Source organism: Mesitornis unicolor, unplaced genomic scaffold (genome assembly GCF_000695765.1).
Source record: "Mesitornis unicolor isolate BGI_N332 unplaced genomic scaffold, ASM69576v1 scaffold1186, whole genome shotgun sequence".
NCBI lineage: Eukaryota > Metazoa > Chordata > Aves > Mesitornithiformes > Mesitornithidae > Mesitornis > Mesitornis unicolor.
The window spans coordinates 30145-50802 of NW_010190029.1; the positions used below are offsets into that span (position 1 = coordinate 30145).

General features: G+C 42.0%; 1 protein-coding gene across 1 annotated transcript in view; it reads left to right on the top strand.

Moving 5' to 3' along the window:
• Positions 1 to 19090, top strand: part of LOC104542046 (calcium-binding mitochondrial carrier protein Aralar1) — a 48960-nt gene extending 29870 nt beyond the window's left edge. Inside the window, exons 9-17 of the mRNA XM_010186239.1 lie at positions 74 to 158; positions 619 to 777; positions 4033 to 4085; positions 4278 to 4358; positions 12631 to 12771; positions 15242 to 15380; positions 17598 to 17756; positions 17948 to 18038; positions 18561 to 19090. Of these exons, the coding sequence (XP_010184541.1) occupies positions 74 to 158; positions 619 to 777; positions 4033 to 4085; positions 4278 to 4358; positions 12631 to 12771; positions 15242 to 15380; positions 17598 to 17756; positions 17948 to 18038; positions 18561 to 18750 (1098 nt within the window). The 3' untranslated portion in view covers positions 18751 to 19090. The remainder of the gene's footprint in view (positions 1 to 73; positions 159 to 618; positions 778 to 4032; positions 4086 to 4277; positions 4359 to 12630; positions 12772 to 15241; positions 15381 to 17597; positions 17757 to 17947; positions 18039 to 18560) is intronic.
• Positions 19091 to 20658: the final 1568 nt, after the last annotated feature.

The window sequence follows — 20658 nt, forward strand, 5'->3', positions numbered from 1 at the left end:
CCAATTCACAGGCATTTTTGTTTTCCCGTGCAGATTTTCAAACTTCTTTTATTTTTCTCTTTTCCTTACACAGCAATCTTTTGGAGAGCTAGGCAGGCCTATCTGGCTCCAGGTAGCTGAGTCAGCTTACAGGTTCACTTTGGGCTCAATTGCTGGAGGTGAGTAGTATTTCTGGCTTCTTTTTTCAAGCTTGGGTTAGTTTAACACTGTCTTGCCAGACTACTTGGTCTCATCTGAGGTGTATTTCTTGGTTATACATGTGAAACGCTGGAGGGTGGAACCACTTTTGGTTGTGCCATTCCCTTTCTTCTCTTACCACTTCTGTTCCAGTGTCCCTCCACAGTCCTCTGAAACTCCACTCCAGTAACAGATTTCCTTACTGGTAATTCAGGCTGGTCTTTGTTCTACACCCCTTGTTTCATGTAATAGTGTAATCCATTCTCCTTGAGAGTTTCTTTCTAGACTTTCAGTATTGTCCTTTCTTACTTCCAATGTATCAGAGATTTTACCAGCTTCTATATTCTTTGTGTTTAAAGAAATGTAGAAAATCATGATAGTAATTATATACTACACCAACAAGGCTGTTGCAGAAATAATACCCCAAATGCTTTCTTACAGCCGTTGGTGCCACTGCGGTGTATCCTATAGACCTGGTGAAAACTCGTATGCAGAATCAGCGCTCCACTGGTTCAGTTGTGGGAGAGTTGATGTATAAAAGCAGCTTTGACTGCTTTAAAAAGGTTTTGCGTTTTGAAGGCTTTTTTGGTCTCTACAGAGGTAAGTGAATAAAAAATATCTATGTCAAATCAAGGCTTTGCTGATTATTTTTTTTAATACCTCAACAGCTAGTTTCTTATGGGAAAACCAGGAAACTTGATATCACGTACAATTTTGCTTCTGTTTCATAGAGCTCAATATTTATCTCGCCTTGAGCGCTCTTCACTATAAACAATTGCTGGGGAAAACTGGGCATTTTTCTTGTTGTTGCTGATTTGCTCCTTGCTGCTTAGGTTGTTCACAGTCCTAATTTCTGGAGTATGGGTGTTATGGACATGATTGTTATCTCACAAACTGAGGATTTTCACTTTTGGCTGAGGGCAGACACGATTTGCAGATTAGCATCTGAGGAATAAAGATCCGTTTTACTGCAGATATGTTTTGCTAAGAGGCAGAAGACATTTCATTTTGAAATGGACCTGGTAAACTGGATGCCGAATCTTATGCTTCGTACTTTTGCAAGTAGTGGGGCTTGTTTTATGATTTTATTCTGTGAACACGAAATTGCATCCTGCTGCTGTATTGTGTTGCTCTGTTTTACTTCAAAATATTAACAGCGAGACTCTTAAAAGTTGTAATTTAATAAAAGAAAAAAAACCTTCTCTAAAATACAGGTTAAGAATTCAAAGCAGCTTTTTAATCTATCGGTTAGACTAAAAGCTATGTTATATCCTGTTTTACCTTAGGAGATTCTGAGAGGGTTTTTATCGCATCAATAAGGACTTACCTAGAGAGTACATTCTAGCCAGTCATCTGAAATGGATATTTAGTAGAATTATCTATTTTCCATTGTAATGTCACATAAATTAATGGAGTGCACAATTGTCATAAAGATCAGTAAGGTGTTTATTAATTGGCACCTTTTTGTTTTGGGTTGGAGCAAAGCCGCTCACTTCTGTGGTAGTAACAGCCTTTTTTCTGCTTTGCAATGCGTTCTGTCAGTGAAGACACTGGACGTGTCCTTTGAAGACGGCACCTGAGAAGTTTTATCATGTCAAATCTTGGCTTCTGGTTAAAGAGTTTTTTGTAATCTTGCAGGATTTTGCTATTCGAGTGAGTAGAGGGAGGAATGTGTCAGTGAAAATGTTAATGAAATAGCCGTAATCTCCGTAAATGACATCTCGCTGGTCAATTGTTTTCCTTTTTTTCTTGCTGAATCTTTCACAGAAGCAAATACTCCCTGAGTTACACTGTTGAGAGTGTTTCTAAAGTGCTGTTCTGCAGTACTGTTTGCTTTCTCTTCTCACCCCTGCGACCACATGTTTTTGCACAGCGGCTTCTAAACCTGATCATTTGTTATTTTCATTTTTGTTTCCTAACCTTTCTCAAACACTTTGAAGTCAAGGATGATTCCACTGATGAATTAAAAACAATGCTTTACTCTTAAGAAAAAAGTAGCCTGTTTGACAAAATGTCAGCTTCTTAAACGTCTTAATAGTGTCCAATAATTGTCTTTAGGGTCGTTCAGCATAAGAAGTTCACGTAGTTGTTTTGAAAATGTTACACTTAATAGTCAGCACGTCACTGATGAACTCCTAGAATTAGATGTGGAAGTACGTTAAACTAAACAACAAACATTTCTGGAGCTGACTGTGAGTCTGTTACTGGTTCTTGTATTCTTGAGCTGGTTTATACTAATGGTATTGTAGTATAATGGTACAATGTAGTCGTCTACTGCAGTTTAGAAAATAGATCTGAATGCGTACTGGAAAGTTAGTATTTTTAAATAAAATCTTACAAATTTTGGTCAAGAAAATTAGGACTCACTTAAATCCTGGCGTCCAACCTCAGCACTAATGAAATATCTTCTCAGGTCCCTCATTAGACCACGCAGGGTCCTAGGTTCCCTGGCACACAAAATGTGCGTGCCCAATGAGTTCAGCTGCACAAAAGTAGGGGTGCTGAGGGGGTTGTCTTGCGGTGTTTTGTCTGGTATTTTTGGGTTTCTAAAACGCAGGCGCTGCAGAGCTGGATTTTCTTTTCATGGCAGATCAGCGATTCAGGCTGGGAGGGCAGCACTTCTTTTTGTTATTGTCAACCTTTCTTTGTATTTAATAACTACCTTTCCTCAGCACAGTAAGTCTGCAAATCGCACAGAAAGTACTGTGCTGGAAGAAAACACCACGCTGCATATATTAACTGCTGCACTTTCTGTTTAGGTGCGTTTGAGCTTCCTTTTAAAGGAGTGCTATAAACAATTCTGCAGGCTGAGTGCTTTTGGGAATCTTTCACATTCTATATGAATTTTTAGCTATTAATCTTTTCCCTTACCGGATAGAGGAAAGCTGCATTGATACAGGTTTGTGGCTGTTGTCTGATATTTGATAGAAATAGCATGGGATTTTTTTGTTAGTTAACTGGAAAACACTTTTGCTGAACTGATATTCCCTAACCATGGGATAACATTAGGAAGGGACCATTTCTAATAAAAACAAGCCTTTTAAGTTTTATAATCTAGACATATACCAAAATAAGCGTGGAGAAAATGGATTTAACAATAACAGATGCTGTTATAATCTTGTGTGTTAGGAAGTTAAGACTGCCATCTACTGATTTTTTCCTTAAAGCTGTTAGTTCCTAGAAAGGTGTCCGTGCTTTTGTCAAATGGCAGTTCGTTTTGATAGCAGCTGTTTTCCAGGAGCAAAGGGCCTTTTCAAAATCAGTTTCTGTCCACTAATGCTTCGTCTTGGTGAGATAAAAAATGCTTCATAGTAATAGGGTTTGAAGTTCATGCTACCACATTGGACTGAACCAGAGAAAATCCTTTATATCCTTAGTTGACCAGAGCCTTCAGAAAACTCAGGTTAGTGAGTCAAGTAGAAGCGAGTTGCTAATTTATGACAGCCATGTGTGTATCTCACAGTTACTGTCCTATTTTAAAAAGTAATTGCATGCTTTATGGGAAAATTATATCAAAGGGCAAAAAAAGTCAAACGAACTCTTATGTAGTAGACCTATCCAAGGTACATGTGCAGTCCTGACCCTTTTTTCCTTCTGTACAGCAGCGGCATCAAGCCTGGCTTGGTCGTAGAATGCAGATTGTGGTCACCCTTTTCATTACCGTTTTCAACAGAAATCTGAATATAAAATTGTATTGGTATGAATATGCAGTGCTCTAGCAACATCACGTACTTAAATGCCATCCCTCTCAAAGGATATCCCATGTGCAGAAAGGCGTTTCTATAGAGCTCTTATAAAATACTAGTTTCTGAACTAGGAAGATAATGTTGCCTTATGATGTCTTTGTTTCTATAGGCTTGTTACCACAGCTGATAGGTGTTGCTCCAGAAAAGGCTATTAAGCTAACTGTACGTATCTTTCTTTTTTTCCCCCTGGCATCCTATTGTTTGTTAACATGCACAGGATTTATTTTCTAAAAATGTGTGAAAGATGACCACTTACAAGCACTCTAATACATGTGGTTACAGATGCACTTGATATGCGTTAATAAGGAGGAAAAATAACTTAAAATTGTGTGTAATGTATTGTATCTTTATTAGGTTAATGACTTTGTCAGAGACAAATTTACGAAGAGAGATGGTTCCATCCCGCTCCCCGCAGAGGTCCTTGCTGGAGGCTGTGTAAGTATCCGTCTGGTGTTCCTCGGAAAGATTGATTCTCGGTCACATGCAGCCCAGTTGCAATGGCAGTTAATGGGTGTGCTGTCTCCGTTGCAACAGAACTGCTCTTTTTTCTCCCAGTCACAAGAGCTGAAAAAAGTGCTTTCCCTGTTCGGAAAGCTTTGTGCACTTCTGAGTTGACTTCCCTTGGAATTGCGGGTTTGAGCAACGTTCTCTTGGCCCAGTTTCTAACTGTCGGTTTCAGCAGTGGTTTTATTCTCAGAAGACTGAAGAGACGGTGCCTTTTCTCGCTCTCTGTACTTCTGCTTGGGTTGACGTTCGTGGTTAGTTTGGAAAGATAAAGGTACTCATTGAGAACAGGTTGTAGGGATCATGTTTGCTTTTTCTTCGGGAGGGGTGGGAAGCCAGAGCACTTTTAAAAAGTCTATTTCTCGCTCCAGATTTTAAGCAAGAAAATAAATACACTCTTCAACTTGCTGTATGTGAAATATTTCTGTTCATGAAAATGGGGGAAAGCTGACTGGTGTACTCTTACCTTTCAGATATGAGTGAATTTTCTGTTTAATTGCCTTTGTGTAAAATGTAGCCACATTACTCCAGATGCATCCTTCATGTAAATACAGTTCAAAACCAAGTTGTGTTTCCGTTGAGACTACGGGCTGTAATTCAGTGACTCTCTTAGCAATCTGTAAGTGGTTTGAATTGATATCGATGAGTGATTTCTTTTGGTTTTGCACATTGGCTAATTTCATTTGTGGGATTCCCCAGCAGTTCGTAACCCTACAAGATGTTTAAGGCTCGAGTTAGGTTTCTTTTGTAGCGGAGAACACTAATAACTTCCAGTTGAGTAGGCTGACAGGCTGGAATAAAACCTCCTCAGCTTACAACAAAACCTGGGGCAGAAAGGTTGTTGACCTCTGCAAACTTTTAATTCAAAGAAGCGGCCCTGGAGGGAGGCTGCTTATAGTTCTGCCTGATTGAATTTGGCAGCCTGGTACATGCTTGAGTCTTCACCTGTCAGTGTACGAAGTTTATTTTCTGAGAAATGTGAGAAAGCAGCTGTGATGTATAGCTAGCAAAAGACTAACCTTTTCCTGGAAGCCCAGTAACACAGAAAGCACATACAGGTCATTTATAACAGAACTGAATAGAATTCATTAGCGTTTTTCTGGGTGTCGTGGTTAAATTCACAATTAAAATCAGACATCTGATGATAATTTTTGTTATTTTACATTCGTTTGTACTGAAATGTATCTTAAATTCAGTCCACATTAGAGGCTTTTCCACTTCCTGGTAGGTACTCCTTTTTCAAAATAACTTTCTTATCTTACTGTAGTGAACATGCAAAAATTGGGGAGAAATCTGAGTTTCAGATGAGCTTTCAGAAGTGTGAGTGTTTCTGTGAGGCCGAGCAGGTTGATCATCTGCCCAGACACAACTGTTTCTCCTAGCTGACTCTCTTAGCTGGTATTCTCATCTCCTTTTTCAAAATAATACTTATTTCACTCAATCTGGGATTGAAATTCGAAACAAAGTTGGCCTTTATAGCAGAGGAGTTGGCCATAATTCAGCAACCTCAAGGATGCTCATTTCTTTGTAGCCTTCTCTGGATCGTCTGATACCTTACCAGTTGGTGACTTTTCTGTCCGTACTGCTGCTTAGTTCCATTTTAGCAATTCTACTCCTTCCTAAATACCAGAATCTTTATTAGCAAGCCTATAAAGTTTATTCTACGAGTCTGAAAGCATCAGTTGCCTGAAGCAGTAGCGAGTTGATGTTAGTCTTTCTCCTCCTCAGTCCTTCTCATCCTGATTGTGATAGCTCTTTTCTGTGTCGACTTGCTTGGAAATAGCGTTGATCTTTGCACTTCTGGTGTTCACTGTATACTGCTTTTGTACAAAATTTTATGAGACTTGATCCACAGTTACATCCAAGGAGGTGCCACAGGTAAGCTTAGTCTGCTTCTGTGTGCAGGGTCGCACAAGACTTTGGGCGATGCTGCCTTTCTTCATTTTTCCTTCCATTCTGTTCCTCCTGTTGAACCTTCTCCTGATTAACAAGAGTAATGCACTTTGTCGTAAGTTCTGAAATGGAACTGGTAGTTGATGAGCAGGCCGTGTATTCAGCTGTTTTGTAATGTTTACAGCAGAGGCTTTCCTGACCTTTGAGGGCCCACCCGGTTGTGAGCTGTACAAAGGCACATTGTGCATGCCACAGTGCTCAACCAGGAACTAAGAAAAATCTCGTGAGGAAGTGGAGGCAGCTTGGGAAGGGCTCCAGCAGACCTAGTAAATGCTCCTCTCGGGATGGCAGTGCCATATCAAAGCCTACGTGTGGTGTCACAGTCTTCTAAGACCCACACATGAGGACAGGTGACACCTTTGACATTAAGACAGTGGTGATTCAAGAGACCTGCGTAGGCCGTTCGGTATCCTCAGCTCTGGAGTATCTGCAAGAAGTGCTATAATATCCAGCAGAGGGGCTGCCCACACACGTGTGCCTCCTCCAGAAACAGTAACTCCGAGGGACTGGATCTCTTTGGCCAAAATCTGACTCCTGAGGCTCCAAGTTATTCTCAGCTCCTGTAAGGTTATGGAATAAACGCCCATTCCCAGTGAATGTCTTCATTCTCGTGGCTGTTCGCCCACGCAGTGGCCTGTTGATGTGGTCAGCTGCCTGTCTGTTGTCTTTCCTTCCTTACTGCAAGGCAGGGACCTCCCGCAGCCAGCCGTGCCCTGTGCTCCCTGAAACCTACCTGCTAGCCCCTGGGCAATGTAAATGTCAGTGGGAAGGGTAGGGTCTGCTTTGGCAGAGCCCAAACACTCCCAGCTGCTCCCAAGCTGTAGCTGCATTTGAAATGTGCAGAACAGCAACATGGGGCAGCTCAGTTACAGCGGTCAGGTCATACCTGTCAATGAGAGGGCTCCGGTCCCTGCCGGATGAAAGTGATAGCCCATCTTCCTACCTTCCCGAGAGCAGGCTGGTTTGTTAATCATCAACAGCACTATCTCACTCGTGCATGTTCAGAGAAAACAGTTTATTTCCCTACTGTTACTGTAATTAATTGAATTACATTGCACTGTGATTCAGCGATTAGCCTGCGTTCCTGCCTTTGGAGTTTTCAGCTACCATTAGCTTTGAGTTGCAGGGACACTGAGTGAGGCTTCGGCAGTGCTTTCCTGTATCCCGACAGCGGCTGGGGAGGCAGAGACCACAATCCTGATATGGACGGTGCTTCTCAAAGGAACTCACACGCGTGACACATGTGAGCACGTTGCGAAGGGCAAGGTGCTGCAGGGCCACAGTTCTTCCTCAGCTGGGCAGTGATGCTGAAGTAGGCATCTAACGCTGTGTGAATGGTTCGTTAGTGCTGCTGCAGTAGATAACGATGCTGTCATTTTAAGCTGGAATTCCTATGAGTTACACAGGAAACAGATGTGTTCTTCCCATCAGTGCAGCGTGCACGGTGCTTAGCATTTTGAATGGGCGAGTCCTGTTTCAGTAGAAAAACGTTTCCGATTGATGCTGCGGGGAGGAAGAGGATGTGGAGTGCCAGGCAGAAGGGGTCTAAGAGCCCTTCTTGGAGGTGTAGGCAGTGCATCTGTTGATGATTAGGGGTGGGGGTGTGTTCACACATAGAAGTCCAAATCTACCACCGATTTAAAAACTCTTGTGTGTTTAAACATTAAATGTAACATTTAGTTTAAATAATTTGGTATATTTGTGAAAATTGTTTTCATATGTATTTATACAAGCACAAACATGTATGTAGCTTATCAGGCAAACAGGACTGCGTCAGATATTTTGAAAAGCTCAAAATGCTACTGTTTTTATTTAACAAACACAAAAATACAGAATTATAGCCGTCAGTGCTTCTTCTTCAAAATCTTGGAGATACTCTACTTCTTTTAATGTACTTTAAGCATCTAAAGTTAGAAGCAGGATTAAACTTTACCGCTTTATCTTGGTCTCCGTTGTGGACATTTTAAAGTCAGGGAGAAAATGATCGTTTAGTAAAAGAGACAGTAAGCCTACAATGACAGCTTTGCCTTGAGAAAGAAGCACAAGTTCTTTTGATGTTCTCAGACTAGATTGTTTTAAGCGACATCTTGCTTTGGCTGCTTGTATGGGACATAGCTGTGGTCCAGGATGTGGTGGTTTCAAAAAGGAAGGAAGGAAGGGCTTGAAATAGGCCTCTCCCCCTTTGTAGCTTATGCCTCTCGGGTGGAATTGGAAAGGGCAAGAGGTCTCATGTTGCAGGGTCATTTGTGTATTTCCTTCAGCCTTTGGCATGTCATGGGGCGTTTGCTGTGGGATCTCAAACTACATCTTTTCTCTCATAACCTTTGCTGTCAGATTTAGTTCCTTTATTTGCTCCTTGTAGAGTTATTTTACATGACATTAAGGTTAAGTAGAAGCTTTTATTACTGGTATTTTTGATGTGTATGAATAACCTCCATTCAGAAACAAATTTGTCAACCTTTTTTTAAAGTGTCTGTTGTAATTTATGTGTGAAGGGAGGTCTTTATGAGGGGAAAATCTGGATTTTAGTGCGCCTTCTCCAAAAGACATGAAAAGACTGCAATATATACCTCTGCATATATACAAGTGCCTGTGTATTTAGCTGACAGCTGAAGTAAGATACTTTGACAAAGAATGACATGATTGCCAATGATTTGCACAGAAGCGTGGAGATTTGTGTTGCAGCCCTGCACACGGTGAGTTCGTTTCTATTTGGAGATCCTGTGTGTCGTTCTCCTCCACATCTTCTGGGAAGTGCCCTTCCTCTGCTCCACGGGCAGCACTCTCCTCTGCCTCACACGGTCTTCCTCAGATAGATCCGCAACCCGTTACTTAAAAAGAAAACACTGACAACCATAAAACAACACTATCGTTCGTTTTTTAAAAATACCCAGTGAAAAAGTAGTGAGTTTTACTGTGTTACGTGCTCTGCAGCAAGGGTGACGCTTGCCTTCCCTGTACTTGTGCTCTAAGGGCCTCACTCGTTCATGCAGCTCCAGTGAATTCATCCATGTTTGCTAGCAGGGAGTGTTTACCTGGGTGTCTTGGCAGGCACAGCTCTTGTTGACAAAGCTGCCTGGTGAGAAGTTTGCCAGCCCTGTAAATACTCAGTGTTGAAAGGGTTAATGTAATTAAAGAACTTTCCAACCTGTTTTCTGCTGATAATATAAGCATATGTTAGGGTTTTCCTTATTCTTTGTTTTACTCAATAACCCAATCATCAAGTCATATTTAAATATAATTGTAATAGTTAATTCTGTATTAATATACAACTGGTAACATTGTCTATATAATTAGTATTGCTACTAATTATTAAAGATAGGTTGTATTTTAGCCTGGAGAAGAGAAGGCTGAGGGGAGACCTCATCCCCACCTACAACTGCCTCAAGGGAGGTTGTGGAGAGGTGGGTGCTGGTCTCTTCTCCCAGGTGATGGGGGATAGAACAAGGGGAAACGGCACCAAGCTGTGCCAAGGGAGGTTCAGGTCAGAGATAAGGAGGAAGTTCTTTACTGAGAGGGTCGTCAGAAGCTGGAACAGGCTGCCCAGGGAGTCGCCATCCCTGGATGTGTTTAAGGAGCGGGTAGATGAGGTACTTAGGGATATGGTTTAGGGGGTAGACAGGAGCGGTTGGATGTGATGATCTCAGAGGGCTTTTCCAACCGAGCCATTCTGTGATTCTGTAGGGTCCTCTCTCTCCATTTACCTATCAGAAGAGGGCTGTTGCTGATTTTAGCAGGAAGGCAGTTGTGCCCCTAGGAGAGCAGGATGTTGGTTGTGGGAAGATTGAATTTAGGGTGGAAAATGGAAATGTTTATGAATTAGCCTGTTTGTGTTTCTGTGGTGAGTGTTAGGCAAATAGGAAGAGTTATTTTAGCTGCTCTGCAGGATGTAATTGGTAACATTAGAAATAAAATAATGGAATTTCACTTACATATGCAAACAAAGAGTGCATCTTTAGTAGGCAGGTAGCGGTAATTGGGAGTGCATTTCTAGCTTGGTGTCTGAATTTAAAGTTACTTGTGTTTTCGTGTGATGTGTTGTGTTGTGCAGTAAGAGCCTTCTGCTTCGTGTTCTAGCTGCCGAAATCATTTTTTAAAATGCTGTAGGGAAACGATAAACATGTGAAATTGGTTTTCTGTTTAACGCGATATGAGCAAAAACCAATCATTTTTTGTTTAATAGAACTTTCCAGATGTGAATTTGATTAATTTTATTTGGATTGGAAGTTTGCCTGGCAGGACAGACATTTCATCTTGCACGCATTAGGTGCGTATGAACTGGGAAGGTGAGATGAGAAGCAGAGGGAGTTGAATAATGACTTTGGACACGAGTGCTGTCAGGTAACTCAGTAACTCCAAGGAACGGAGAAGATGGGATGAGCTTGGCTGGTCTGGGAGTTCTGCTGATCTCCCTCCTCGTTGCAGTAAACGCCCATGAAAATGTAGGCTTTGGTTTTCTTTGAGAGGTAAGGAAGTACAAGTGAGTAAGTAAGTAAAAGAAGTGAGGGAGTAAAATGCAGATGAACAGCTAGACTGGTTGAGTGGGACGTGTTAGAGACTGCGACTACTGCAGTGGAGATGGTTCATCAAAAGCAGGGGTTGCTCTCCCACCGTTTGGGTCGAGGTGCTTTAGTAATGCCATAACAGTGACTCTAAATGTTAATATTGAGTGAAGGACTAAATGGGGCTTGCAGTAAAAGAATGGCAGTGCACTCAGTCAAGGTTCAGTGAAGCATCAGATGCTTGGTCAGTGAAGATTTTGATGCTTCGTGCCCCCCATCCCATAGACACTACCAAGTGCTCGAACATTCTCAGTGAGGGCTGCTGGGGTTTGCAGTGCTCTTTTGTCTCAAGTCTAGAATAATTCAAGTTACCAACTTCTACAGCACGCTTCAGGGCTCATCTCAAGTTTATTCTGCCTGCTGCTGGAGGAGGAGGAGTGTGCTCCAGGCAGGGAGGATTAGCATTCGTTAGCTCTGAAGCCATTAGCGGGGAGCACCGTGCTGCTGCCCAGAGCGGCCGTAGCAGACTACTGATTTTCCTTCACGTGCACACACACCCAGCATCACAGAGAGGGTTTATTTCGTGGGCAGTTTAGAAGTGGAAAAAAGCTTTAATTGCAGATGTTCTGCATCTTTTTCCTTCACTAAAATGTGATGGGTTGAAGGAATAGATCAGGTTAAAGAGGAACTTCTAGATTGTGGAAGAAATGCTTTTTAAAGTTGGCTGTGTTCAAGTCGATATGTTATACATTTTAAGGAAATAGTTTTAATTTATAAATGAAAAAGGGTAACTTGGGTACAGGGAGGGGGCAGAAAGCTTAGTAAAATTGAGCTGTTTTGTGAGGAATCACACTTCTCCAGCAGCGAATGGCAGTACAGCAGACCAGGGAGGAATCTAAACATGCCATTTGCAGCAGGTTTACATGCTTCTGAAGCTGAGCTGTCAGACTGAATCTCTTTCAAATCTGAAACACAGCTCTTGGGAAGTCTTTGGTTAAAGTGCAGGATCCGAAGCAGCTCTGCAGCACTGCTGCTAGGAAGTTTGCAAGATGGTCCTGCAGCGCTGCTGAAGGAAGAAAGTATTCCCTGCTTGTAAAACCTGCCATGCTCAGCTCAGAGAAAGCTGTGACTGCTCTTGCCATCTGGTATCATGTTTTGAAATGTTACTCTTCCTATTTAAATTTTATGTTTTGTTTCCACTTAGGACAATTAAAGGCTGCTAAACAGAACTCCATACACCTTTCCTAATAATTCAGGATTACAGCATTAAATGCAAATTTACCCTTTAAACAGCATCACCACAAAATGCAAATAACGTGTCGACACATCGGTGGTGGATTATTATTGAATAAACATAAGGTCTTTTTGATGTGTGTTTGATGCTCTAGTAGCACAAGTCTAATGATTGTTTTAGTTCAGTATTTCATGTAGCATCTGATCGACTTCTAAACACAGCCTCAACTTCTAGAAAGTGATGTCAAGGAGAACAGCAGAGACAAACTGAATTAATCCACCTCTGTGGACTATAAACATATAAACATAAAAACGTGTTTTGTACAAACCCATGATTTCTGTTTTGCAGCTCTTAACTTCCAGACGGGTGCTTTATTAAATACCTCTGGCATATTTTCACAGGAGAATATCAGCCAGTGCAGCGAGAAGTGAAGGCACCCAGCACCTTGCAAAAGTCCACCTGTCACCACATGCTCTGGTAATGCAATTTGCTTCCTTTCTCTTTGGGTTTGCAGGCAGGAGCTTCCCAGGTCATCTTCACCAACCCTCTGGAGATCGTGAAGATTCGGTTGCAGGTAGCAGGAGAAATTACTACAGGACCCAGAGTCAGCGCCCTGTCTGTTATAAAAGATTTAGGTCTTCTTGGTCTTTACAAGGTATGTATTTCTGCTTTGAGTGGCTTGATCTTTTTATGTTTTATGCTAAACTTTCGCATTGTTGAGACAGAACCTGTTAAAAACAAAGACATCTTTTGAAGTTAAAACCAATCACTTCCTGCAGGGCAGCCCCACAGTGGAAAACGGAAGAAAACCCACTTCTATATTAATGGCAGTGGGATACAAAAAATACTCCCCCATTCTATCCTTTGGGCTTTTATACCACGCTACAGGGAGTCCTGTATTGCAGACCTGCTGGCTTCTGGCACTGATCATTTCGTTTGGTGGGGTTTTGTGAAAAGTTTCTTTAGCTTTCCCTGCGTGTTTTTCTTCAGTTTATTTTGAACCTGTTATCTCTATTGTTATCTTTGCAGCAGGATGTTCTCTTTGTCTTAATAATTTGACGGCACTGAAACGGCAGTGGAGTTTAGTAGGATTCAGACTTTTAAGAAGTTAAGTGGTGGGATTTGTCAATAACAAATTCCACTAAAAACAAGCCCATACAGTCCTGTGCTTGAGTAGAACGGCAGTCAAGAGATTCCTTCCCTGCAGGTGGACTCGCTGCCATCATTACAGATCAGATGTAATGGAGCAGAAGCTATTAGTTTTCTTAAACAAGGAAGAGCATTTCTTCCTGTATCTTCTGCCAGTGCAAGGGGTAATACGTAAATTCAGCAGTTGTATCTGCTCTGCACTTACAGAACATTGCTTTACCTGATTTGTCCCTAAGACCTGCAATAATACCATAAAAATGTGCTAATTTACTTTTGGAGATTAAGCTTTTGTTTTGAATTCGGTAGATGAGATTCATGACCCTTTCCTTCCCTGAAGATGGCAGGTATTTTGGTACACAGGACAAAACTACCATTTCTGGTTGCAGGAATTAAATAATTGAGCTCACTGAAAATTCTGCTCTTCTTTAGAAGTGCGTTGTTATTTGTGAATAACTGTGAGAACTCATTTTAGAGCATAACGTGGCTGCGTGAAAACCATTGAACGGATGAGTTTCTCTTTATCAGCTCTTCTGCTTAAGCCACGGAGGGTTTGTAATGTTTGCTGTCTGTTGGTGTGACTGCGGAGTGGCTGCCCTCAGGTGGGTCCGTTGTGCGAGGCTGAGTATCAGGTTGAGTATCGGGGCAAGGAGCGGTGTTCTCGTAACACGCACGCTTTCAGGGTATGCAGATGAGATTCTTGCACACAGAAGGGCTTATTTGAGCTTTGTACGGAAGGAGTTGCTGCAGTTGGTAGCAGACTGATGACTGAAGTTACTACAGAATATTAGATATATTTTATGATGAGGACTCTTGTATACAGCATGCAAAGTTCTGTTAAGGAACTCTAATGCCAGATTGTGGCCAGGAGCTGCTCCTTGCAGTGTTATCATAGGCTGCTAGGTTTATCTCCCTGTATCTTCTTAAAGACTCAAAGACCGTTTTGCAGCCATTTCCCCCTTTTTGCCAGCCTTGCAGTGCAGCTTCTTCAGTCAACCAGACGCCGATCAGCAGAGATCGGTGTGAGGTCTTACAGTCCTCACTGGTGTTTTCGTAGTGCTTTTGTGTTTGGTGGAAGTAATGGCACGCAAGGGCTTGTCTTGCTGCTGCCGTGGCTGTGGGCTGTTGTCAGCGAGACAGAAGAGCAGACCTGTGTCGCTTTCTTCCTTTCATTTGCCCCTCAGTTCAAGAAGGACAGGAACTGCTGGAGAGAGTCCAGCGTAGGGCTACAAAGATGATGGAGGGAGTGGAGCATCTCCCTTCTGAGGAGCGGCTGAGGGAGCTGGGGCTCTTTAGTTTGCAGAAGAGGAGACTGAGGGGAGACCTCATTCATGTTTATAAATATTTAAAGGGTGAGTGTCACGAGGATGGAGCCAGGCTCTTCTCAGTGACAAACAATGATAGGACAAGGGGTAACGGACACAAACTGGAACACAGGAGGTTCCACTTCAATTGGAGAAGAAACTTCTTCTCAGTGAGGGTGACAGAGCCCTGGCCCAGGCTGCCCAGAGAGGTTGTGGAGTCTCCTTCTCTGCAGACATTCAAAACCCGCCTGGATGCCTTCCTGTGTAACCTCATCTGGGTGTTCCTGCTCCGGCAGGGGGATTGGACTGGATGAGCTTTTGAGGTCCCTTCCAATCCCTAATGGTCCGTGATTCTGTGATTCTGTGATGTGGACACGTCACACGTAGAAGGTATTTGTCCTGGATGCTGATGGCAGGATTGATGAAATGAATCATGATCAAAATCAGATGTGAGCCCTGTGTCTTCCTCATTCTAGAAACTTACTTTAGAAGTGCTGTATTCTTTTTTCAAGTTCAATTCTACGTCTTCTGCTTCCCAAGACATCTTATTTTCTGCGTTACGTACGTGGTAGATCAAAAGAGTCGGTACTTTCTGGGCTCGGGCTGCTTGCTGGATATCAATTTTAACCTTATTTACAAAATGTATTTGTATTATGTCTCTTTTCTGTGTGACAGGGTGCCAAAGCATGTTTCCTTAGAGACATTCCCTTTTCTGCAATCTACTTTCCTGTTTATGCTCATAGTAAACTGATGCTTGCTGATGAAAATGGCCATGTGGGAGGGCTCAATCTCCTTGCTGCTGGAGCCGTTGCAGGTAATTTTGCAGAATGTTTTCTAGAAGTAATTTTTCTTTTTATTCTTTTAGTGAGTAATATTTAGTATTCATTCAGTAGCCCCATATAAAGGAAGGGTACTGTACCATTGTATCTGATTTAATCTAAATTTGATCACTGTTACCCTTAGTGGGAGGCGATGTAATTTTGATGAGAGCTAATTACATTTGCATAATGTGGATAAACAGCGTAACACAGCTCAGCAACTTGGAGTCAAATTTGATCTGTCTGTCTCGATGGGGTTTTACTTGTTACTGTGCTCTCAGAGTTGAAGGCTAATTTGAATCTTTGATGAACATAAAATGAGATATCATGAGAGCTAAGAAGAAAATGACTTACCTAGCTTTGGATTCCTGACTAAGTGAGAATAAACTTTGTTCAAAGGTAATTGCTAAACAGAGAGCATTAGTTTGTAAAGAAGCTGAAGTTAAAGCATCACACTCTGAAATTTGAAATACTTTAAGGCTTCTCAAGAATGTTGAGTATAAATAGAATACGCAGCTGTGACAAAAAGGTTGTTTTTACTAAATGGCAAGTGGTACAAAACTCCTGGATGGAGCAACTGCAGCGGTGGATACTTAAAGATGCGGATGCAGATGGCCAGGTTCTGCACTGTTGAGTAGATCAGGAGATGAAAACCAGGTATCTGCAGCTCCTCGCCTGTGAGCGGTAGGACCTGTGCAGTTCAGAACCACCGTTGGGCTGAACAGACTCTGGGTTATTTGTTACAGTCGAAGGAATCGCTGTTGTATGCGATGTATTGTGTCAGTCTTGAGCCGAAGGAGCAGTTTCCCTATCAGACTTGACTCAGAGCTCGGCTGCACCTCCTCATTGCCACTGATCTGCCCGGGAGAGTTCAGCGAGGGAACCAGGAACAGGCTTGCAGCCCTGTTTATTCTCCAGAAATGTCTCATAACTTAGCTCACTGTCCTCACAGAAGCATATCTAAATATTATTTAACTCGTATCTCATATAAAAACTCACTGTTTTTAGTTTTAGACTGCAAACTTAGCTTCTCTTCGTTTGTTTGATCAGTGTTTCTGATGAACCCTATTAAAAACGTGTACAAATTTGGTAGGCCTGGTTTTGTAGCACGTACAGGAATCTGCCTTGCTGAATTGCAAATTTCAAACTCCCGATTGCTCCATCTATTGCTGTTACGCATGCGTAGCAGGGAAGAATACGGTCTGAGCATACCTGCCTGTGCAGGAAAAGCTGCACGTGGTTGCTGTCAGCGTGTGCTTGGGTTAGCGACACTGCTGCTGGTTTTCCTTAAAACTTCCTGAATTGACCAGCAACACTTTTGAGTTTATGATCACCTATGAAATCAGTGACTTGTTAAACTTAACTCAGTGTTAACCAACAGTAGAGTTCAGCAGAAGTCAAAACCAGTTTCAAAATTCCAAGTCAGAAGATGGTTCTTCTTTTAATTGAAGAGGCTGAAATTTTTACAGTATTCAGAAATAGCTCAGATAACAGAGTCAAATACTGTAGAGTACATTTCTGAAAACCTTCTCCTTTCCTTTGCCTGGAGAGCTGAGGGTGGTGCCTTGGAAGACTTCAGTCACTGCTGCCCAATCTCGTGCTGTGGGTGCTGAGCAGCCTTGTAAAGCGCCTGCATTGTCCTCTGGTTTTATGGCTTGCCTGGTGAAGGACGCAGCATCCGTTCCCCTGCAGAGCAGCCCAAGCAGCAGCACAGACACGCTGCTGTAGAGCAGGTGTTTTAAGTAGTGGTTTTCTTACTAACACCGTTGACAAATGGATGCGTAGGATCCAAGTTGCCAAACCAATCATCTGTGTAACGTGCACAGTATGTTGTAGAGCGTCAGCAAATACAGTAAGGCTGCACAGCTGAGGTTTGTCATCTCTCTTATGACACATATATCGTATGTGTGCATGTAAAACCACCTCTCCTATCTGTCTGAAACAACTGCTAATGGCAGACCACTAGAACACGTTGAGTTTATGATTATTTTTTCTACTATCAGTTATAGCCTTTAAATTTAGAAGAAACGTAAAAGGATTTTACCAAGCCTAACAGTTTCTATTAGCATCAAGTGCCAGAACTTGCAGCTTTAGTAACGTCTGATTCTTGAAATAAAATGATTAAAAGTTTGCAGCTGCATTTTTCAGTTAGAAGTGTTTCATCTTTTTTACAAGACGCTTTGTGCAAATTAAACGTGGTTTTCTCCTAAAAGGTGTTCCTGCTGCTTCTCTGGTAACCCCTGCTGATGTCATCAAGACAAGACTGCAAGTGGCAGCTCGCGCCGGTCAGACAACGTACAGCGGAGTCATCGACTGCTTTGGAAAGATCCTGAGGGAAGAAGGCCCTTCGGCGTTCTGGAAGGGGGCTGGAGGTGAGAAATGCACTCTGAATATTAAGGCTGACTCCAGACCTGCACGTTAGCGCTTGCTTTTTAAGGACTCCAGTCAGAACAGCATTTACAAGGTCTGATGCTGAAAAACGTAACAACTTATTAAGAATGTTCAGCTTCTTTCTTGAGAAACACTTCTCTCTCTTTGACACTATGGTTTGTACATTCGACAGCACGCGTGTTCAGATCTTCACCCCAGTTTGGTGTCACTTTGGTCACCTATGAGCTTCTGCAGAGATGGTTTTACGTCGATTTTGGGGGCCTGTAAGTCAACTATTTGCTTTTTAGCTTGCATTAAAAGCCTGCCAAGTTTAAAAAGTAAACCAATACTTACTTTTTTGTTCCCATGCATGGAACCACTTAAACCTGGTGAATTCGAGTGCCTGGTTGTTTGGGTTGTGTGTTTTTGGTTTTTTTCTCCAGTGTGCAAAAATGCCCCCCATCCTGACATAGTTGAGAGAAACTGGCGTGCTGCTTCTGAACAGATGAGATAAAGAGCCATTTTATATGCCTTTAACACACTACATAAACTTTGTATTTGCACTGCTGCAAGGTATTTTGTCCATTTTCCCCATGTCACTGGAAGTTAAAGAATTTACAAAGCTATCAGTGAAAATATAACTTCAGTTTTGGCCTTGATTTCCCATTAAGCAGTGCTCTGAGCTCACAACGTCACTTGGCCATAGAAGTGGATTAATTAAGGGCAGCTTTAACAGTCTTCCTAAGTTATCCAGGCTTAAGAAAGCACTAATCAAAGGCTTTTTTCCTTTTTCTTTCTTCAAACAGCAAACCTTCTGGATCAGAACCTAGCCCAAAAACTCGCATTTCAGATCTTCCTCCTGTTAACCCTGAGCACATAGGTGGATACAGACTTGCTACAGCTACATTTGCTGGTATAGAAAATAAATTCGGTTTGTATCTTCCAAAGTTTCGAGCTCCTGGCATTACCTCAGCTCAACCAAAAAGTAGCAGCTGAATCCCGAGGAGATGTTTCAGCCTAACAAAGGGATGCAGTGGGAAACTTCACCAGAGTAGCACTGTATTTTCCCCAGTCAGCTGCATGTTGTTCTAGCTGAACTGAGCTTGCAAATCGAATTACTCCTTGCTAATGTTAATATATACCTGTGTTTATTTGTTTCTTTACACACAAGGAACTGACTGAAGCTGTGGTTCTATGCCTTGTTTCAACCAGTGGCATGAATCTGTAGCCTAGACTTTGCCTTGCACAGCCTGCGGTTAATGTTACTGTACATATTGTACATCTTTGTACAGAGACATCCTGGCATTACACACGTACATTTATACAATGGGTACTGCAGTTCAAAACAGTTTGACTTGTACAGAATGTTTTGAAGGCGTTTTGTTATCAAGTGACAATAAAATATTTAAAGTCACTTCTGTCAGTTCGCTTGTGTTTATGGAAAACTGTTCCAATGTGGGTTTTTTTCCTCCTCCCCAGATTACAGATTAAAATGTAAAGCTTAGATGCGGTCATTTAATGAAGGTACAGTACAGGACGTGGCCTCTGAAGGAACACACGTCACTGCTAGGTACAGCAAAGGCGTGGAAATGCAGTGACTTGTCAGTGTAAGAGAACAGAGTGACTACATGAGCACATGGAATCTTTGATTTTGCAGCACTGCTTTGGAACAAGGAATTCCCTCAACACACATAGCAATACTGAATGTGTAATTACCTCTGTGGTAGCAGATTTAAAACACAGGTATTTGCCAGTTATCAACAGACAGGAATATTTTTTTTACAGGATTTATTACTCAGATTGCTTTTTTCCACAATGGAATCTATGTCTAGATTGTTTTACCATTGAAAGATGTGGTTATTCAGGGTGGAAAAAAAAATAAGAAAAACACTTTTATATGCAGAACTAGTTTTTTAGACCGAGAATAAATTCCAACGGAGTGGAATGCTAAGGAAAAGGAGAAGAGAAAGGAAAATCTTGAACTATTTCTGGTTTAATGTCTGCCAAAAGTCTATCTGGTATAATTTTAAAATGCAAAAATGTCAGAGTTCATAGGGGAGTCTAAAATTTCTACAGTCCTGGAGGAAAAGTATTTCTATTACTCCTAAAGCCAGAGAAGAGATGGGTAGGTTTCCAGCCTTGCTTACTGAAATATGACAACCTCCAATCGTTAGTTTTACATTTCTTTCAGGGTTAAACACCCTGCAGTACTGCCTGTACCAGCGGTACAAACTGTTTTGAGGGTCTGTGGTTTTCTTGCTCGGGTGCCAGCAGGCCAACATGAGGAGTTTTAGTCAGCTACTGTGGAAATGGCTTCCTAAAAGCTGAACACCATACACGCAGACAAGCCCTCCTTCAGTTCTAGCCTCTAAGCAGATGCAAAGTCTTTCAGCACTGAATAATACTTAGTGAGCTAGAGGGTGCAATGTATTGAAGTGGGGAGGTTGAGCACTGTTCTGCAATATGCAGATATACAACCCCATTAGAAGGCTTCCTGTCTTCCCCCTGCTCCCCATTCCTGTTTTAAGAGTGACCTGTTCTGTGCAGTTTTCTAGAGACAGGCTTCCCAGCAACTCTCTCCCGTATCTGTGTATTTTGTTCTGTGCTTTTCTAAATAGATACAAAAATGGTAGCTACCCAACTGGCATTTAATCTTAGTCACAGCTTGTTGACTGACTTGATCAAGGCCTTCAGAGACTTCACAACGCAAGACAGCATTGGTATTTCTTACAGCTCCAAAACTGGTCAATGATGCTCCCAGGATGATCATTTGCAGTACCCAGCATCACTGCTGGTCTCCTAGCGTTGCAGGTATGGGTTTTACAACATCTTTAACCTGTACTCAGCTACTTTGTGAGGGAGGAACACAAGCAGGAACGAGTACAGAACTATAGTTTAAAAATA